Source organism: Anser cygnoides, chromosome 1, assembly GCF_040182565.1.
Source record: "Anser cygnoides isolate HZ-2024a breed goose chromosome 1, Taihu_goose_T2T_genome, whole genome shotgun sequence".
NCBI lineage: Eukaryota > Metazoa > Chordata > Aves > Anseriformes > Anatidae > Anser > Anser cygnoides.
In genome coordinates this window covers 200,304,587-200,321,013 of record NC_089873.1, presented here as the reverse complement: position 1 = coordinate 200,321,013, position 16,427 = coordinate 200,304,587, and the positions used below count along the sequence as shown (strand labels likewise).

The 16,427-nt window shown below is 46.4% G+C and overlaps 1 protein-coding gene across 4 annotated transcripts in view; it reads right to left on the bottom strand.

The window, feature by feature from the left end:
• The window catches only part of MTMR2 (myotubularin related protein 2), a 61,668-nt gene extending 51,085 nt beyond the window's left edge, over positions 1 to 10,583 (bottom strand). For 2 of the 4 annotated variants that reach the window (XR_010828414.1, XM_013178093.3), the window contains exon 1: positions 10,396 to 10,580. Coding sequence is in view for 2 of the 4 variants with exons in the window: in XM_013178093.3 (XP_013033547.2) it covers positions 10,396 to 10,481 (86 nt within the window). In the remaining 2 variants the exon portion in view is untranslated. Of the gene's footprint in view, positions 1 to 10,395 lie in introns of all 4 variants that reach the window. The other 2 variants (XM_066989859.1, XM_066989857.1) reach the window with 2 other exon arrangements.
• Between the last annotated feature and the right edge of the window lie 5,844 nt (positions 10,584 to 16,427).

The following is a 16,427-nucleotide window of genomic DNA, read 5'->3' as shown; positions in this document are numbered from 1 at the left end:
TATCTCCCACCATCACCCGCTAGCCACAGCCACTTCCTCCCGACACTTCTGCTTGCCTCAAGAAGCAATCAGTGCATGCAGAGATCTACGTAACTCAATAAGGAGGAGGAACAACGAGGTCTGGCCAGGCTCAGCTCCTCCTGGCACATACCAGCAGTTTCCATGCTCCCACTCAGTCGATGGAAATCCCGTCAGTGGAGTCGAGAACACAATTCTGCTCTGTCAGCGTGGACAGCCATCTTTGCTCAGCTGAATTACCTGTGGAGTGTATTGATGCTGCTGAGGGTAGGGAGGTTTTAGATACCTGCCTCGCATGGAGATACGGCAACCTGAGCTGGGTCCTACCCTGGTTTCCACAAGATGAGTGCCATGTGGCAGAGAAGTTTGTATATGGTTTTGTTTCCAATTGAGCACAGCCTTTTGTGGACATCAGAGAAGGCACAAGAAAAGAAGGAAACGCAAAAATGAGAGACAGATTACATACTTCTCCAACTCGAGAGAAGTCTTGTCCAAGAGAACCTGCACACATTCATGACATCTTTCTCATCTAGGTATTCCCTTATGTTGAAGAGGGAACAAGTGTTTTCCTTAACAGAAAAGCTGACGTGGACGCCCTTCACATCTCCATCTGTTTAAATGCAAAACTTGTCCTAAGTTATTACTTTTACTCCTCTGTCAAGCACGGTTAAAGTTGTTCAAAGGTGACAAAAACTACTGGTGGTCGAAGTGGACAGATGTACACCCATACACGCAGAAACGTGACTTAGGAAACCAGGCTACAAATCTCTGCTCTCCTCTCAGTTGCCAAGAGATTTAGCTACCATGTGAAAAAGAGGAATAAAGTGTTAAGAAATAGCTCCTTCCTTTTTTGGAGTGGAGACCAAGCCAAACTCAATACACTTTTTGTCCCTGACGCAAGATGAGGAGGGGGTGGAGGTGTTTGCATCTGAAGTCGTCGCTGCAGGCTCTCATACATTCACTGGGGAGAAACCGAGATGACTCAGTCCTCCCCATTGTCTACAAAAAGACACCCAGAGACTAGCAGAGATGTGCATCAGAGAGGTCTGCAGGCAAATCTCATCCAGGATGCCTGTATTGTTCTTTATGCAAGGCGGAAGCACAAGGTGGAGTCCAGAACAAGAAGTCATTAGAAGAAAGTTATTAATTAATTAGAAGTTATTAGAAGAAATAAAAAAGGAGACTTATCAGCCCCGTGGTGCTAGAAGCAGCAGTGGCCACCAGGAGCCGTACCCCAGCAGTTTCTGCAAGTGAAGGGCACAAGCCCTGAGCACATCCACAAACAGCCCCATCCCATTCTTCCTCTCACCCTGGCATTCAGTGACCATTCCGGTAGCATCCTTCACCTTCGAGCAAAAAGGCTTGGGAAAAACTTTGTCAAGGGTGCGGGGGGTCGTTTTCAGTGTAGAAATGGGATGACGATTCCTAGACTGAAGGATTTAGCCCGGATTTTCAAGAGAAGCCTACTCTGAAAGCCGACCTGGGTAAAATGGAAGCAGAAGATCCCCCATTTTCCATCTCTTTGCCAGAGGTGTTCCGCTTACAAGTGAGACGCTGATCGTTTTGTCTTCGTTAGAGGTATCCCAACTGCTGGTTAAACCAAGCTCTGCTCTGAGTCAAGTAGAGCTTGGTTTAGTCATCAGTCCCTTCAGCAGTGCCTCTCTGGTAGCACAGGCTGCAGTCGCTCCCCACTACCTCCAGCACCTGCTCTCCACAGCAGCAGGACAGCCCCTCCAGTTACACACACGAACAGCTCAGTGCAGTCGGCTGGAACAGCTGCTGAGGTTGGTCCTGCCACCTACCTGCACAGCCTTTCCCTTTGAGGAGGCCACCATCTCACAGCAGTGGTACCACCTGAAATCAACGACGGAATTTCCTAACAGAGCGATAAAAGTAGCAGGGATGCTTCACTCTCAGGAGAGGCAGGAGGTACGAATGAGGCTGTGGTTCAGGAGTTCAGTAATTCAGGTATCAGTGTCTTTTGTGCCAGGAAAGAAAAAAAAAAACAACAAACAAACAACTACAAAACCAATTTGCTCACGGAACACCAAGTAGTATAAGATACACCAATAAATGTAAGACATATACTCACTCCACCAGTTAAATTTTTGTTCAAAAATACAGTTGGGTTAACGTTTTAAGCATTTAGCCCTGTAATAAAGTATTCCCATCCCCTTGTAACAGCCTGTAAGCTTTGCAGTGAGTTTTCAAGGGCTCAGGACTGAGGCTTGCCCTGCCTGCAGCTTTGTTGTACATGGTTTAGTTGTGACAGCAATTTCTCTCTTTGGCCAGGTGTCTGTATCTAATTTGTTTTTGTTATCTGTGTATGGTGCAACCACAGTTTTGTACGGACAGCAGTACTAAGCAGTTATTCTACATGGAAAGAGATACTTACAACTAACACAAGGATGTTGTATAGAGAAATACAATAGCCCAGCATGACAGCAGGGGCCTGGAGAAGTGAGGATGCAGGACGTGGCACAGAGGAGCACAAGCAGAGGGTGATAAGGGCTTGGCATGGAGACCTCATGGCTATAAACAACTCACCAACGGTCAGTTGAAGAAACGCAGACCTGGACAAAACTGGTTTCAGGGGTAACAGAGAACAAAGAAAGAGTATCTAGCATCTGTAAAAGCAACCAGATATAGTAAAAAACAGATGCAACATGGAACTGCAGACTGATGAAGGAAGAAAGGTGTAAAGGTGTAAAGCTGTATTATCAAATATATTGAAATGATCCCAGGTGGATCCTGCAGTAAGGAGAGAAGAAACCACCATGAACTTCATTCCTCCCACCATTATGCTGACAACTCTCTGCAAGAACCACCACCACCAGGATAAAACCTTCACCCTAAAAACCAAAGGAGCAAGAAAGGGGTGAGCCTAACTCCAGGAAAATGGGCAGAAACTATCAGCTGCATGTATGACAGTTTTAACTGCATTATTATTCTTTTTCTGTAACAATTTAATCTGGACAAATAATGATTTGACTTTCAGGATTTCAGTTACCCTAACAATAAATTCCTGGCTATATACAGCTGCGTTGCCTTTTTGCCCATCAACAAAATTTTGAGTGCAACACTTTGTGCTGGCACATAGGCTCTTTGTATCACAGTAAATTAATCTAGATAAAACTGTTGTTTTACTCTAACCAGGTGCCGCCTGTCTTCCCAGAATAAAGAAAAAAAACACCATCAACTTGTGTTCTCTAACTAACAGCAGAAACATTATCACACACCCACACCTGATCCAAATCAAATGCAAACCTTCAGGTGATCTAACATCAGTGATACTGGAGCCACAGCCAGGAGACTACAGAAAGACTAGATCTGTCAAGTGGGAGCAAAATGACTAGAAATATCACTTTGCAGGGGTTATGGATGAGAAAACTGCTAACGCTTTCCCTTCATCAAATGCATCAGGGCTTAGAAAACAATGGAAAAGAATTTACGGAGCAGACAGGCAAAAGAGAAGCAAGGAACAGAACTACTTTGAAATCACTGGAAAATTACTGAGTGAGAACATTGTCTGGCAAAAGAAGCCACAGATGGTAGGAAAAGGAAAAAAAGTGTTTGTTTTTGAAAAGTTCCACTGATTTTCTGTTGTTGTCTTTCACGGGATTTTTCTTCAATTAGCTCCCAGTTACTGGGGTTATAAAACAGCCAGATGTTTTTCAGTTAAAAACAAAGACTTGGGGTAATTACTGTGAAAACATCTCTTCCGCACTCTCCCATCGCTGGGTTATCCCGATCACCTCTACAAACGAAGCACTTCATTACCTTCCCGTCACCCTCTTCGTTCCGCTGGAATGGGCTTCCCGTGGACAAGTGACAAGATCACTTTTCTCCCGTCCCCTTTTACGACTACACCTTGTATATAGCACCTTATCAGTGTGACCTCTGGAAGGCTTCTGACACATTCCTAACGTATGCTTGCTGTTTTTTTCCCCTCTCCTTCTGGTAACACAAGCTGTTTGGGGTACGGATCGGGTCTCTTTTTACATCACCTGATACCTTCAGCAGGAAAAAACAGTAACAGCAAAGCAGGTCATCAGGAAAACAAACACTCATGAAAAAGCACTTGAAGACTATTGACTCTGCTGAGCCATTCAAGAGGTGTTACGACCTTCTCAAATGCAGTTCTTGCCTTTGTACAGGAGCGATAAAAGAATTAGGAAAGGAAGGAAAAGTGGCCATTAAAATATCAGAAATAGAACAGTTCAAGATCAGTGTGAACCTGTAACTTAAGCTACAGCAGGCGGACAATCACCTAACGGGTAGGGGTTGTGTGATTTGGCATCACCAGGTCAGCTGAAGTCTCAACATTGGGGTTCTGCGATGGTGTCGCTGCTGTAAACAGCCTGTGGTTAAGGAGCCGTGCGTACGACTTAAAACTGTCTAGCAAACAGGCTGTTAGTCAACATAACAGCACCATCTCTCTTCAGAAAAGGCAGCGCCTGACAGGACCCAGGAGAGCCGTGTTCCGCGCCTAGCTTTACTCCTCACCAGCTGTCAGCCCTTGCCTCATCTCTCCACAGCAGTTTTTCATCTCATCCTCAGACTTTCTCACTCTTCGCCCAGTATCTCAGCAAGGAGCCTCAGCACTCTGCTGCACGTCCAACAGCTTCGTGAAGTTACCCGCCAGGCATTAGTAAAAATAGAGTAGTGCTGGCTTAAGCATGTTTCAATAGCTGGTCCCTGGCTTTTCAACACAGAAATGGCTTCTTTCTCTGTTTATACAGCGGCTAGAGCTATGACACCCCAAATCCCTGTGAGGCCCCTAAACAGGGATATAACGTTAATTACGATACAAGAAACTGGTGACTGTCAGTTGTATTTTGTACTCTCAAATGGAAACGTACTTAAAAAACAAATGCGTGCACTTTTACTGAGCGTTTAGAGCCTGGACAAAGGAATTTGCATGTGCCCGACAGGAAAACTAAGGGTGAAGGTCTCGCGTGCCAAGAGAGGCAGGAGCTGAAACACAGGTGCCAAAAACTGCTACTAAGAACAATTCCCATGTTCTTCAGAGGTAGTAGTTTCTCTTCCCAAGTGCATTGCAAAAAATAGCCATTTTAACAGACTTTAGATCCTTATTTTCATGATTTTCTGCCCCAAATCCTCAAATTCTAACAACAGATTCCCATTTAAGTTTTGGATGCCCCATCCCTGGAGGTGCTCAAGGCCAGGCTGGATGGGGCTTTGGGCAACCTGGGCTGGTGGGAGGTGTCCCTGCCCATGGCAGGGGGGTGGAGCTGGGTGGTCCTTAATGTCCCTTCCCACCCAAACCATTCTGTGATGCTACGATTTTACAAGTCATGCAGGTAAAAGTGTTCTTTATCTTCACAATATACAGTACTTGAAGAACCTATCTCAGAACAGACCTTAGTTGCAAGTGTTATAAATTATCACTCACTTATTAAAATTAATGATAATGAGCCTGCCTGGAGCTGCTAATTGGTTCGAGGCATAGTGCTAAGTTTCTCAGATACAGAAAATCGGTTCATTATCAACACTCAGCCAGCAACGTACTTGTCTTCAGTGGCAATAACTCTCAAGAAATCCTGCTTTGTACATATAAGAAATCAAATGCAAGAAACGCTCTCGAACTCCAGGAAGCAAAAGACAGCTACTCACATTTCACCGAACACCAGAACTGGCAAAAACCTTCCTTTTCAAACTCGAACTTCAATGACTCATCACAAAACAACTCAATCAGCAAATCTCACACATCTGGTAGCAATGTGGTGCTAGCGAGCCCTCCTCAGCCAACAGCTTACAGACCCAGCTCCTTCCAGCATCACTCTCATCTGCGGGGAAAGAATTCCTTCAACATAGCCTTAAATCAGACCAGGTATTGACAGGACCTTATTTGAGATGAACGGGGGAGTTCATACCTCATGGAGCTATTGCTTCAGCAGGCCTTGCTGCACTGATTTACACAGAGCTTATGTTTTCAGCGTTATCCCTGCAAACATAAGGACAAGGAGCGTGATTATTTTCATATGCAGCAGCATTAGTGCAGTGCGCGGGATCCACTGTAGCTGCAGACCTCAGCGGATGATAATCACCAGCAGAGAGGTGGCAACAAGCAACCAGAAAGTGGTAACATCAAACACTGCTACACTCACACTGGCAGGAAACATCTGCCCACTGCCTTATCTCTTTCTCTCGTTTCATACCGAGGTTGAAATATCACTGACATCTCCTGCAGCAGTTTCCTTCCAGTACAGTCACCTCCACACGTTTGCACAGGCAGTACAAATTTACCTTCAGCGGATCTAAAAGGAAGACTCTCAGCTGTTTTCCTTGACCGTTGTTCAGACTGGGCTGTAATATGCTTTTCAGGGAACATTTTATGGAAACACAAGGAGATACGTTCATTCGGAGACTAAAGCACATAGTCACACGCTGCACAAACAAAACACCTAATCCCCGTTAATGAAAAGTAAATTAGATATCTGAAGTTTGACGTCACCTTTTCCTTACAGTCATGTACTTTGTTAAAGTCATACGCGGCTATATCTGGCTTTTCTTTCACAAAAGGAAAGGTCACGGCAGAATTTTGCTGGCTGTTACTTTGAATTCCAAAGGTCAGAGGGCCCATGTGCAGCTTCAAATTAAAAAGCAAAACCACAACTGTAGCTAAAAATTCATTTCAAGAGAGGTCTTTCCAAAGAACTCTGGTTACCTACCACAGGTGAAAGGTATTTCTCACTCACCCAGCATCCCCAGGCCATTTTAAAGATAAGTCCAAAAGAAGTCCAAACCACTGAGTAAAGCTTGCTCTTCTGCACGTAGTCATGCTGTAGTTTATCAAAGACAACATTAGGATCAGTGTTTTACCTTGCTCCTTTCTGTCCCATGGGTTGTTCCTGGCCTGAATCGGCACACAAATGCTCCTTGCAAGCTGCTAGTTCCCAACCACTGCAGCTCTGTAGGAGCAGTTGGCTCATGCTCACCTGTCTTCTACAAGAACAGGATCCAGGGGGAAAGCCCATCCCAAATATTGTCCTTTGGAAACCACGGGGAGCTGCGGAACCCAGCGCTTTGCCACCCAAAGCTAGCATGAGGTGAGACAGCTCAGGCTTCAGAAGCTTAATAGCTGCATCAGCACAATTATGAGGGCAGTTGGGTTAATTACCTGTGACCTGCTCATTTGAAACCAATTCAGTATTTCCACCCGGAGCTGGGGATTTTCTACAATGCACAAACAGCTATACTGTGAGCCTCACACACTTTTTCAAATATCTATAGTTGGGACGGAAAGTAGATAACATTTATTTGGTCATTCTCATATCTTACCCAAGGAGCACTGGTACTGCATATTACTTGGGTCTATTTAAATGTCAAAGCAACTTTTGCTGTCAAATACCATTATTATAATACCCCATTTTCACTATTGAAAGATAAATGAACATACTAATATATGTTTTTCTAAGGCATTTATTTATGTGAGCAACTTTACGTGTGAGTAAACTCTATCAGACGTGCCTTGCTGAGGTGTTAGATCGTAAATATCTCTAGAAATATGAAACTCACTTAGCTTCTGAGCTGGAGCTGAAAAGAATCCAAAGAATGTATTGCTGGATATATTTGATACCAGCACCTTTCCGAGTATTAGGAATCTTGCATAAAACAGTTCAGTCAAACACAACTCTCACTCTTCACATTGTCAGTTAACTGTGAATCTGGGATGAGTGCCTTTCTACCCATTTGTTGTTGTCATTACTTTTAAGAGATTACAAAAACTGGTGACAACACCCTCACAATTCATTGTGTTCCTGACATCAACCCCAACATGAACTTTAGAAAAAAAAACAACAAACAAATAAACACAATAACAAAGAGATGAAAATAAGTATGTGCGTACAAATATGTTTCAATGTATTAGCTTCAGATAGATTGTTTTGGTGCATAAAATCAGATTGCACTGCAGATTTAACGAAAAAAATCTTAAAAAAAAATAAATGAGCAAGGGATCATAGTCCAGTTCATATGAAAACTGATTATTTGTGTACAAGTATCACTAGATTTGTAAGCGGAGCTGGTAATAAACATTCTGAAGGTCCCCAGGTGTCTGTCATTACAAGAACTTCATTTTACTTCTACTTCACTTTACTACTACATTTACTTAGTAATTTTGCTCTAATCTTAACCATTCCAACTAACCACTTCACAGAATACTCAAGACGTGCTCTTTTCAATTAATAACAGCAAATGAAAAAGATGTATTTCTGATACCCAGCTAAAGAAAAAGAAATGTTGTTTGGAACACATCAAAAACTTGGCTAGCTTTCTCCTACAAGTTAGACATTGGAGCAGAGACCTGAAATTCTGAAAGTTTTTGGATAAGCTTTTTAATACCCCAAGAAATCTGTTCAAGTGTAGGCCCTTTCAAAGCTTGGAGGAGTGTCTTGTGCATGCTCAGGAGAGACAGATTTACCATCCCAATTTCCCAGTGATTCCATCTGTGCAGGGCATGCTGCTGAGAGAGGCTCTTCCAAGAAAAGCTTTCCTCCCATGGCCTCAGGCCCCAGGGTCTCTTACAGTGACTGACCTTCAGATGGGTCCAAGTTGCCCAAGCTGATGCAGAGGGGAAAAAAAAAAAATGTATACTGGGGACGTGAGGAAAAGGTGAAAAGAGGCCTCTAGGCATCTGGCAGGGCACAGGTAAACTGCACAAAGAAACTGTTAGGGAGAACAGAACAATCTGATGAATGAGGGAAAAATGAGGATGAGGAGTCACGAAGGACTCAAGAAGGAAGAATCCCAGGTGAAAACTGGGTTGTGCCTTCCTGGGGGGCAATAAAGCTGAGTGTGGGTCTGTGGGGTGACCTGGTAGAGAGGCCAACCCCACCATGGGCTGTAGGAACAGGGGCAGAGCCAGGAGATCCAGGGAAAGGATCATCCCCTCTACTTGCACTAACTGGATTGCTTCTGGTTTTTAGAAGCAGTTTTTAGCCCCCCGTTACAGAAAAGACACTGATGAACCAGAGGGAGCTTGGGAGAGGCCGCTGGGAGTGAGGGGCTGGAGTACCTGCCCTTTGAGGAGAGGCTGGGGGAGCTGGGCTTGTCCAGCCTGGAGCAGAGGAGACTTTGGAGGAACCCACGAGCACCCACAGTGCCTACATGGATGGTATTCAGGAGATACACTGCCCAGAGAGATTGTGCGGTCTCTGTCCTCCCAGGTTTCCAAGACCAGGCTGGATAAAAGCCCCAAGCAGCCTGATTTGCCCCCAGTGCTGTCCCTGCTGGGACAGAGGGCTGAGGCACTCCAAGGTCCCATCCCTCTCCTGCCTCGTGATCCTACACCCTACAGCAAGACATGCTTTTGAGTTGCAGAGTGGCAGAATGGCCGAGGTTGGAAGGGACCTCTGGAGATCCCCCAGTCCAGCCCCCTGCCGAGCAGGATCACCTAGAGCACGTCGTGCAGGATGGCATCCAGGCGGGTTTGGGATATCTCCAGAGAAGGAGACTCCACAACCTCTCTGGGCACCCTGTGCCATTGCTCTGTCACCCTCACAGTAAAGAAGTGCCCCCTCATATTGAGCCAGAACCTCCTGGGCTTCAGGTTGTGCCTGTTGCCTCTCGTCCTGTTGCTGGGCACAACTGGAAAGAGACCGGCTCCGTCCTCTTGACACCCTCCCCTCAGATATTTATACACATTGATGAGGTCTCCCCTCAACTTCTACAATGAATTTCACCTGAAATGTAATTATCAAGCATTTGCACGAGTCGTGAACTTTAGACCAATGTAATTCTTGTGTATTCAATCCCAAACTCACGTAATACCAACAGAGAAAACAGATTTTTATGGGTATAAATACAGTATATAGATGCTATAGTAGATGATTATTTTGCATACTTCTCATTTCCTCCCTGATAACCTGTGCGAGGCATGGGATGCTGCTTTCCAGTTTGTGTGACTTAAGGACCTCGGAAATTACCCACAGAGAATTAAAAGGCCATTAAGACTGCAAATTAAAGCTGGGAGGGGACAAAGCTACAAGCGTTCGGCATATCCCAGCAGACTTATTACTGAAGATACAGAACAAGGCCCAGCTCGGGTAGTCCGGCACGCAGCGAGCACACCTCGAGGTCCAGCACCCCGGGATGCTCCTGGCATCCCTCCTGCCTTCCCAGCCACCCCCCCACCTTTACTGCTCATTCCCCAAACCCACCGAAGAAACGCAGCTTTAATTAGAGAGCATTTCCCTTAACGCTGACGGCGGGGGCACCTCCATCTCTACCAAAACGCCTCAAAAACCCCACCTCGGCTGCCCCGCATGCCGCCGAGCACCCTCTCCCCCCATCCCACACCCCGCCGCCCCGCTACGGCCCCGGGCGGGTTTGGGGGAAGACCCTGCCGGTTACCTGGAGAGGGAATCGCCGCTGGGCGGCCTCACCACGGCCGCCGGCCGCCCGGCGCCGAGGCTCTCGCAGCTGGAGCTCTCCTCCATGCCGGGCGGCGGGGCGGCCCCGGGGCGGGCGGCTGTCAGCCCAGGGCGCAGGAAGCGGCCATGTCGGCCCGTCGTGCTGCGCGGGGAAGGGCGGGCTGAGGCGGGGCGGCTGGGCCCGGCTCGGCCCCCAGCACCGCAGCCTTCCTCCACCCGGGGGATCGGCTCGTGGCTGGGGGTGGCGAGGGGGGTGGGGTGTGGCAGCGGGGGAAGAAGGGTGGGGATGGGGGAGAGAAGGGAGGGAGCGGTGGGGTCTCGGCTGGGTGGGTCAGAATGGGCGAGGAGCCTCCCTCGGTAGCCTGGCCGAATCCGGTCACTGTTCCCCCTTCCTCTCCCCTGTGCATTCACCCTGTGCATCTGGACACCAAAGTCATTCCTAGAGGCGAGGAGGCTCTGTCTGTGGCATTATTTCTGTTACGCTAGCTTGCAGGAGGCACAGGCCCCCAGTTACGCCAAGTTCTGTTCACATCCTAAAACATAATTGTGCTCCCCAAATCCTTAATCGCCCTTATATAACGCTTAATCACCCCTATCTGCTCAAGGATCCCATCTGAAGACGATGGGGTCGGTGCTGTGCGCTACGCCAGGCCCAAATTACGCGGTTCCACGGGGTGCCGGCATGGATCCGCTGTGCACGTGCGGAGCAAGAAGTTATTGGGCTGACAGCATGTGTACAAATGTCATGGTTTGTGCCCGTTTCTTTACCGTCAAAGATCGCTATCGAAATGCAGGTAGTTCTGCAGGAAGGGCAACGTTCAGTTCCTTGAAGCAATCTGGCGAGCGAGAGAAGAGCTCTTAGCATTATTTACAAAGACTAGGGAATTGCAGCCGACGCTTCCCTCACGCACAGCGAGGGTGCTGAACGCACAGCTGTTTTGACAAAAATCTTACAAGGCAGACAAGAAACTAAAACACTGGGGACCTGTTAGTAGGCAGGTGGGTTTCCGCTAAACCCCGCACGTCTGTGCTGCCTGTTGGTAAAGCGAACACCCAATGCCATGCACATCACCCCAGATGGACGTCCCCACTCGAAACACAAACAGCCTGAATGCTCTGTGGCTGTAAAATGGTTACTCAAACATCACTTTGCTCTCCGAAGAGCGAGTTAGATGATACATCTCCGCCTGTTTCCCGTTCTGTTCCTGTCACTGGGGTATAACTCCAGAGCACTTTGAGTCACTCGCACGCCGGCGAAGACGAGCAGGATGTTGAAGCAGCCCCGCCTGAGACAGCATTAAGCTGCTGTGAAATTTCCTCCCTCGCTTTTCCTGCAGTGTCTTTCGGCTGCTGTTGAGCAAGCTGGATGTGGGATGGTTTTCAAGCTGGTTTGAACTTGAAAGCACAGCTTTGTTAAAGCAATTTTTCACTGTATTTTTTTTTACTTAGTGTTCTAAAAAAAGTTTATAAATTGGCAAATGAGTTTGTCTAGCCTTTCTTTTTAGCATAAAAAACAGAGCTCCTGTAAACTTTTATAAAATGCAAACTGTTTTCTGTTTAGAAGTGAGATTTCTGTTTTTAAAATTAATTAAAATCAATTATGAGTGTTTTATTGCAGGGTTAAAATCAAAACAAAATGCTTTAACATTATCACAATGATTAATAGACCTGCGCTGATTTTGTTCTTGCTGTAAAAATTTTTCAGATGTTGATTTTTTCCCCCTAGTTTGAGGCAGGAAACCTTTCAGAAGTGCCATTTGTTAATGGCAAATGCGATACTGTCTCCCCCCACTCTTTTTTGCTTCGTCTTTCCATCCCCACCTGCGTTTGGGCAAGCAGGCTGGGTCTTCCAGAGCCGCCGCTGCGTTTTGTTGGCGAGGAGCTGGCAGGGGGTGCTGTAGCAGCAGTAGACGTGCATCTGTGGGAAGCAGTCACATAGCTCCTGGAAACCTTTTCCCCCTCCTGCAGTCCCTTCCCAGCCTCTTTCAGGACTGAGCTCCTCAAAGTGGTAACCCCTTGGAGAGGCCGGTGTTGTAGAAGTAGTGTGGAGCTGTGCAGGGCTCCCTTTCAAGTCTTATCAGACTGATAGCCTTCTGGTGAGTTGCTATTACCTCTACTCCCACTGCCCAAGGTAGTTTGGTAGTGGTGCAGTTGTTTAAAAAAAGTCAAGTAGGAATAAAAACAATATATAAGCCCCCTTTGCTATGTGGAAGTATTAGAGTGCCTTCTTTTCTTCCTAATTTGCCATTGATGTGGCATCCCTAAGTAGTTTATTGATGAAGTGCTCTATTTGCTTTTCACTGCCCTGTTTTGTTCTTGGCCTTATCCCCAGGGCCTGTGAAGCCCTTTAGAAATTCCCACTGGTGCTTTGTAAATGAGAACAAAGCTAATCACCTCCTGGATCTCTCCTGCTGCTGAAAGAAACTACCAGTCTGCCCAGCGAGTCTTTTTGCTCAACAATACCACGTTTTCAGAGTCAGTCAGAATTTTCTGTCTGTGAAGTGAGTTACCTCAGGGCTCTTAAAAGTGATGGAGAATTAACTAAAGGCCCTGACATAACCAAAACCAATTAAGGGCAATTCACAAGACTGTTTTATAACTGATACAAAATAAGCACATTTCAGTATGTTAGCCTACTTTTGCTTGCCACACCCCTTTTATTACCATTATTTTACAAGTATCATCAGTTGTTTTTCTATGCACCATCATTTTGTGATTTGAGCACAGGAAACAGTAGAAGAACATTAATATGAAGGATAAATAATAAAATGATCTGTATTCATCTCTAAAGACATGTCACTGACACAGCTGAAGTAAATCCTTAAATCCTTAAAGAATAACAAGAACGTTTCTTGAAGCAAGGGCATGAAAGATACATCCCAAGTAACGGATGAGCAGACATCCTCCAGTATGTTCTGAAATTGTACTTGGTTCTAACTTTGGATTATAACACAAAAGAAGTGTAAAATATATAGCCCCTCTTTCTTAGGTGTTTAGAGGCTGTCAAAACTCCAGTGTATACAGAGGAAAGGGGATAATTTTATGTACCACGTAAAACAAGATTAAGTGAGAGGAAGTAAAATTTTTGGCTCAGTCCTTCAAGTGTGAAAGGGAGATAGTGTTTGCATCCATTGTATTTAAACTGCGTGTCTGTTAAGTAAGGGCCTTTCTAGCTCCGTGTGTGCGTGTAGCGCATACATCTGGTATAAGATAGATGAATGTGCCAGATGTTACAAATATCCCATGCCTGGAACTCCCTGGCTTTGCTGCTGCACAGCACCCAGGCTCTCATGTCTCACACACAGGCCTTATGTCTCACACTGTGGGCACAGCGCTCCCCAAAGCTAAGGTCGGTCACGCTGCCCAGCATCCCGGCACAACCTGGCTCTGTCTCCCTGCTCACAGGGGTCTCGTGGGAATGTTTGGTCAAGGTCTGTGACTCCTTGACTGAATGTAGCTGGGGCATCGGGTGCCGGAGCGGAGGAGTCATGCTTCTACCCTGGTCAAAGGGTGCATCGTGAGGCAGGACCACGTGCTGAATCAATTCTAAGAAAGCATTTCCCACTGCAATCTTTGTCACAACCTGCCCTTGCATGGTACAGCTCATCAGGCATTCCCTTCCCTCCCCCTCCTCCCCGTCACACAACCCAACACAGTTATCTGAAAAACCTGTAAATAATAAGGGACGGGTGCCCTAATCCCTTTTGAAAATGGTGCCCTTGTCTCCTTCACTCCAACCCCAATGTTAAAATCATATCCAATCTAAAACTCGCTCTCCTCGATGGAGCTCTGTGGATCTCCCATGTCTTCCCCATGCTACTCATGCATTCCTGTACCCCTGCCTGTGCCCTGTTAACCAACACTAACTAATTCATGGCAATAGCAGCTCCACACACTGTGCCTTCTTCTCTAGTAGTCCACATCAGTGGGTCCAACAAATCTGGAGCATGACTCAATCCCATAATTGTTCTGAAAACCACACAGCCAGAGACACCCTCGTCTCTCCCTTTGATTCATTAAAATGGCTCTCAGATTTATTACGTTTCCTTGTCTCCTTGATGTACAGCTTAAGGGCAGTGGGCAGCTGATAAAAGATTCTCAGTGCCTTGGGAAGGGCAGATTGTCTCTGGCTGGATCCCACTGTGATGTATGATCACCAAAGCACGTTGGAGGTGGCATGTGTTCCTTTTGTCGAGCCCCATCAGCTGATAGAGTATGAGGTCAGAAACAGCGAGAGCTTTGGCACACACAGAGAGGCTGATGAAGAACAACATGCTGTGGCTGCGATCTGGAGTTAGAGCCGCTTGCGGTTGCAAGAACATCTGTTACAAGATGGTCATGGGGCACAAATTCGGTCCAGCTGATGCACGGTGCCTGTGCCGTCAAAGCTGGAATCTCGTCAAAACCCAGAGAGGGACTTATGGCCACGCTTCAGTTGTCACCATGTCTCCAGGGTTACTGTTCTTGAGGTTATCCTGATCGGAGTGGTTACCCTGCTTCACCCGTGGTGTGATACACCGGCTGCGGTGACACCCAGAGCGTGCTTTTGCCTTGCAGCCCACACGCCTGATAGAAGCAGAAGCTAATGACCAGTGGGCCTCTGACACATTCTTCTTATTATTTTTTTTGTCACTTGATGCCTTTTTTATGTAGTTGTGCACATATCCAGGGTGCTACAGATGCGGAGATCTGTGCAGGAGCCTACTCCTGCATGCGATATCTTGCTGCCTGTTTTCCGAGCGCCGCTGACAGGCGGAGTATTTATCCCACTTGCTGCTCTGCCTGGGGAGCGGTCTCTCGCCCTCACCCCCCCCCACCAGCTAGCAGGGAGCAGCGAGCCATCACACATCAGACGGGCTAATGACTGTGCCAGGACCCATTCCAACGTGTGCTCGGTGTGTACGGACCGCTGCCTGGAGCCAGGCACTTCACCCGCCTTTCAACTGCCTTATGCTTTTAATTTTTAATGGCATCTGCAGACACTGATTTATTGCAGCATAGCGCAGCGTGCATTTGCTTATGGCTAAGCAACGGCAGTCCAGGCCGAGGCTGGCGAGGGAGGTGCTTCAGCGCTGTCGCAGACTGGAGCCTGGAGGTGCAGACACCCCGTTCTGGAGAGCAGGAGGCTGTCTCACCAGCTGCGTGCTGCTTTCCGGGGGCTCTCGGGATGGGACCTCCATTACACGCTGCGAAACACAATGTCCTTTTAGGAGATCAATTTTTAATGTCACTTTGAATAAAGTGGCATTGTAGCTTTCTTCCTGGAGGACTAAATACATCACAGCAGCTGTCTGGCTGTCTACAGGTTTGGGCTGCAACACTTCAGCAGCTCCTTGCCATCTGTGTAATGGTCTCCAGTCTGGCAAAGGCTAAGTAAGAATAACTCACAGGAGTTAAATTTGAAAGTTCTGGCACTTGTTAAACCACCACTGCTGGAAATAAGTGCATTTCCAGAACTTGTAGGGTGATCAGGCAGGACAGAAGGACGTTTAGGCAACACTTTTTTTAATATTATCAACCATTAGGAGAGTGATTTTCTGAGATCACAGCATCTGCAGAGAGCATTCCCGTTAAGATTAACAGTAAGAGGTGTTTATATGCAGGGCGAGAGTCTCTGTACCTCTTGGATCACAAATCTTTAATCTATTTGATAATCCCGATACACCAATTTTCAGGCATTCATTTTAAATACCGGTAATTTTATGTCTGCATTACCTGAAGTAGTACTGTCTCCAGGTTGTGTATGAGTGCACAGATTTCTCAAAGTGAGATCTTAATCTACAACTGGTGTATTTAATAGCTACAATTAGGGAAATGGTTAAGAATTCTTGATTTTATCTCATTCACGTTTCTCTTCCTATTAAGGAAAATGTGCATTTGTGTTATTGTTTTAATAAAACAGTGAAATGATGATGGCAAGATCTGGAAATGATATTAAAAGCAAGAAGGATGCGTCTAGAATATAAAATGAAGTAGGAATTAATTCCTTTTATTTAACTTGATGACTCAGAT